The sequence below is a fragment of the Arachis stenosperma genome, chromosome 2 (assembly GCF_014773155.1).
Source record: "Arachis stenosperma cultivar V10309 chromosome 2, arast.V10309.gnm1.PFL2, whole genome shotgun sequence".
Lineage (NCBI taxonomy): Eukaryota > Viridiplantae > Streptophyta > Magnoliopsida > Fabales > Fabaceae > Arachis > Arachis stenosperma.
Window position 1 is genome coordinate 98768358 of NC_080378.1, and position 4594 is coordinate 98772951.

At 34.1% G+C, this 4594-nt stretch overlaps 1 protein-coding gene across 1 annotated transcript; it reads right to left on the bottom strand.

Annotated features, from left to right (window-relative positions):
• Positions 1 to 1095: 1095 nt before the first annotated feature.
• LOC130961696 (ataxin-3 homolog) lies at positions 1096 to 4374 on the bottom strand. The gene is made up of 2 exons (XM_057887678.1): positions 3960 to 4374; positions 1096 to 2093 (listed from the first exon to the last, which is right to left on the bottom strand). The coding sequence occupies exons 1-2, from the start codon at positions 4203 to 4205 to the stop codon at positions 1296 to 1298; spliced, it is 1044 nt and encodes a 347-aa protein (XP_057743661.1). The 5' UTR covers positions 4206 to 4374; the 3' UTR covers positions 1096 to 1295.
• Between the last annotated feature and the right edge of the window lie 220 nt (positions 4375 to 4594).

The following is a 4594-nucleotide window of genomic DNA, read 5'->3' on the forward strand; positions in this document are numbered from 1 at the left end:
AAAAAAAAAAAAGTTAGAATCCATACAAAAGACAATTGTTCAGTTCTTTATACTTAAATTTTTCTTAATGGATTTTGAAACAAATGAATGGATTTTAACACAAACTGCGTCTAAATTACTAATACAGTTGAACGAGGTGAGTAAATTACCCCTAATGAAATTAATCCAAAGGTGATTACAGTCATGGAGGGGACAAACTGACAAAGGCGACGGGATGGTTGAGGGATTATTTTGAGTCAGGGTAGTTTTGGTTTTCCAATAAATTTCATTATTTCACAATGCGAATCGGAGCTCCATCTAAGAGTTTATTACTGGCCAATGAATTACTGTTTGCAGCATGCACAAGTTAAAATTCAAATTCACTAGTACTTATTTAAACAGACAAGTAAACTAACTATTTGACCAACCTAAATTTGGTCTATATTTTCCTCTTTAAATTTAACGAAACTAAAATCCAATTTGTGATGTAGAGCAGTACTGCACCAACTGGCAAAACAATAATGCACCATAGAATTTGCATTCCGTTATTATCTACAACTTGTATAATAATGTATATCCTAGTAATTTGTATTCTAAAGTTATAATAATTGACCTAACAAGATGGGAAAACAATAAATAAATAAAAAAGATAGAAAAAGAAAAAGGGCAAAGGACAGATTTTAGGTAAGGTGCCGGCTTTTGGAATCACTAGTAACCTCTCTTGACAATCCAAAAGGGTATTTTGTGGCCATCCAAGCCGAAAGTTGATATCAACGACAAACACAATACATCAGTTAAGTAAAATAACTACATCTATAGCTATAACATCTATAATCTATAACATCTCCAGAACCACATAATTTCTGGTTGTGGTTGCTTTGTCTATTTCTATGGTACAATAGCTGAATTAGTCCCCTCTAGGTAATTGTTTAAAATTTAAACGTGCCATTCTTTGTCCTAACTTGTTCAAACTTATAATCTAAGGAAAACAAGTTGATGATGTTGAAGTACAAAGTCATTAACTGTGGTTTAACTATCATTCAGATTCAGTCGCACTGACCTAGAATTTAAGAAATTAAAAATACCGCGTAAAATGCCCAAATAAAAAACAGAGCATTGTCAAAACTTGGTACTATCATAATAAATCATAATAATAAGACGTGGAAATGTTGAAAGGGTTCTTCTTATAGTTTATACATCATGCAATTCAATTGAGAATGTGTATACTGCACAGCACCATGACTTTGAGCCACTGGAATGGCTTATTGTCCTCAATTGCAAAAACAAATTTAGAACAAATAAAAGTACACATGCTTTTACAAGACTGCTTTTCCTTTGTCATTATGGTTCTCATCTTGAGTATTATGACCTACAATAGATGTCACTTCTTGGCTACTTCGATCTTTTTGAAGAGAATCATCTCCAGTAGCTTCCACCAGTTTGGTACTTTGGTTGTTGGCAGGTTGACTAGCTTCAACAACTTCCTTTTGTTTGTTTATTTGTTCGTTTTGTGGGAAATCTTCAGTGGTTGCAACTTGTTTACTACTTTGATTATCATTTTGGGGAGTACTTGCCTCAACTTTGACATTCGCCACAGATGAGGAAGAATCCATTAGACTAGCAGCTATTGCAGCCTTCAGTTCCTCGTCTTCAAAGTCTGAATACATTTCCACTTCCCCGGGTGAAAGAAATTGATTGTAATGTTGTTGGTTCTCATTAGTTCTCTGATGTGGAGTCAGCCCTGAATTGCAAGACTTAGTTATCCTCTCAGCATCTTCAGGTGACAGCCACTGTCCAAAACCATTAGAAGATTCGGCTGAGGATATGGGAAACTCTTTTGGAAAATTTCCTCTTACTAGGAATATGCTCCACCCAAAGCCTTTCAAAGAATCAAGATAGGCTGAGAGGTAAAACTTAGAAAGGTGTTGTGGGGCTGCATAAAGACTGTCAAAATTATACCACTCTCCATTCACTTTACGGATACAAAACCAATGGTCTTGCAAATGGCAAATAAAGGCATTTTCCAGTTCAGGATCAATTTGAGCAGGCTCAGCAACAGGTGAGTCAAGAGGGATAACCTGTAGATCCCACACTTCCAAAGCCTTTTGTAAGACCTGAAGGAAAGGTCTTGCATAATTAAGTTCAACTAATTCATAAAATTTAAAGCACTGAATCTCTGAGCCCTAATTTTCCTGCTTAAAATAAAGATATGAACTAGGGAGCAAATATTTCACTAAAAATCTAAATATTTTTCTCAAAGATACTTTCCCAAAGTTTCAAATTATACAAGGCACCAACATGAAAATTTATAGTTTTAACCACAAAAGATGTGAGTATATGACAAAATATAAAAGAATAGCTGAAATTTGAGCAAGACAGCAAAGATAGTAAAATACAGAGCAAGTAAAATATATAAAGAGTGCTACAAATATCCCTTCCATGCTTAGACTATCAACAAAAGCTTATGCCAAAGACATCTAAATTATTTTTTCAATTCAAACCACATGGTGTGTGATGATAACATTAAGGTATCATTATTATATAAATTGTTTTAAATCATACCTAGTTGAATGTAATTCTACTTATATAGTGATATTGAAATCCAAAGGTATAAAAAAAAACAATATTAAAATTGTATATAGCAATTCTAGTCAATCAATTCAAACATGAACGAACAATTCACATTCAATGTGAAAGTTCTTAAACCATAGTTGATGCAAGAAGATTAAGAGAGAGACAAATTGAAGATGATAAACCAAAATCAATGGTGTGACTCTGGTGCATTGATTCACTAATATAGAAGATGTGTATGAACAAGTTACAAGATCAAGAAGAAGAGAGATACAAGAGAAAGTGAGAGAGATAAGGAAGAAGAAGCTTGAGGTGGAAGAAGCTGAGATGTTTCTGGAGAAACAGACTGCTCAAGCACACTACTAACACTAACTGAATTTTCCTCATATACACTAGGTTCAAGTTGAGTTGCCTAACTAATTTTCACCTAGAGATAACTAACTCACACGCCATATTCAGCATGCCCCCTCAAGCCAGTATGGCTTGAACTCCAAAAAACACAGAAAACGATCCATCATTCAACATTCAACTTGGTCTACAAAATTGCATTGAGTATTTCATATCCAAATAGTTCATTTACCCGGATACCCCAAAACAAAGACTAAAAAAAATATTATGTAGAATACACACGGCTTGCAAGGTCATCCCAATCTATCCCTACAAATATTTTAAACCGAACCCCATTCCAAGTCAACTTAGAACAAGATCTATCTTTAAAGACATGTCTGCAACAATTAAATGAGCTTTTAATGAATGGGTGAAAAATGGATAGTGGGAGATAGATAGAAGTGCAACAACTGTTAAAACCAAGTCTACGAGCAACTACAAATTCAGAAGTAAAAAAACATCATCTAAACTATCTATGGGCAACTACAAATTCCAAAGTATAAACACATCATCTAAACTAAATATCTTTTAGAGTCACCTTTTGAAATCACTGCTACAATTTTGGTAGAAAATTATCTCAAAAAAGGGGTCGCACACCTATAGATACACAACCATTCAGTTAGGAGGTGAAGTGTTTGTGTGCCGTGAACAAAGCAAAAATTAGAATATGTCCTCAAATAAGAGGCCTCTAAAAAATCTGCATTCCTAGATGTTAAAAAGAAAAAAAAAAAATATTAGACTCAGCAATTGGTCCGGTGAAAATATCACTTAACAGAGAAATGATAATCTTCTGCATGCTCCCTCAAATAATTAGATAATTAAAGTACTTCCAGATAAACAATGTTCACATCACATATTAATATTTATTAAAACAATGCCTAATTTCATACATTTTCAGTTCTCATGTCCAAGTTGGATAAGTCTGATACACTAACACAATAAGTTATACATTTTCTTATTCAATCCAATTACACATCATATAAAAATTGAAATTTTCAAATAGATGTATTGAGGAAATGAACCTGGATGCTGAAATCTCCATCGAGGGAGACATTGTGCGACTCCTCAGAAAGAAAATCTCCGGAAGAGAGTGCGGCCGGGAGCATCATCTGTCGCTCCCTGCGATCGAGATCGGAGGCGAGAGCAGCGAGATCAAATTCGGAGAAGAACGGACCCTGCAGCACCGTGTTGACGCAATGCACAGCGCAAAGCTTGGACTCTTGTACCTCATGGTACAACATGCCACCGTTGCTCGCACCATCCATCATCGTAGGTGATCGAATTGGAAGAAAGGGATTCGCATGAACGACGAAGTAAAGGAAGGAAGAAACCCTAGAATTTGTGGTGTGTTGGGAGATTTTGATAGTTTGAAAGAAAAGCAAGAAACAGGAGAGAGAAAGACATCATATGGCCAAGGAGAAAGAGAGGGGAAAAAGATCAGAGTCAGAGTGGAACAGAAAATCTTTAAAAATATATATTAAATATACTTTTTTTTAGTTTATTTTAGATTTTAAGTAGTAATGCGAAGGAATGTTAATGTAAAAATGTCTTAAAAAATATATAATTAAATTTTAAATTTATTTATTGAAAAGATACTAAAAAATATATATATTTATTGAAAAATAAAAAAAATAAAAATTTAACTTTAGCATAAAAA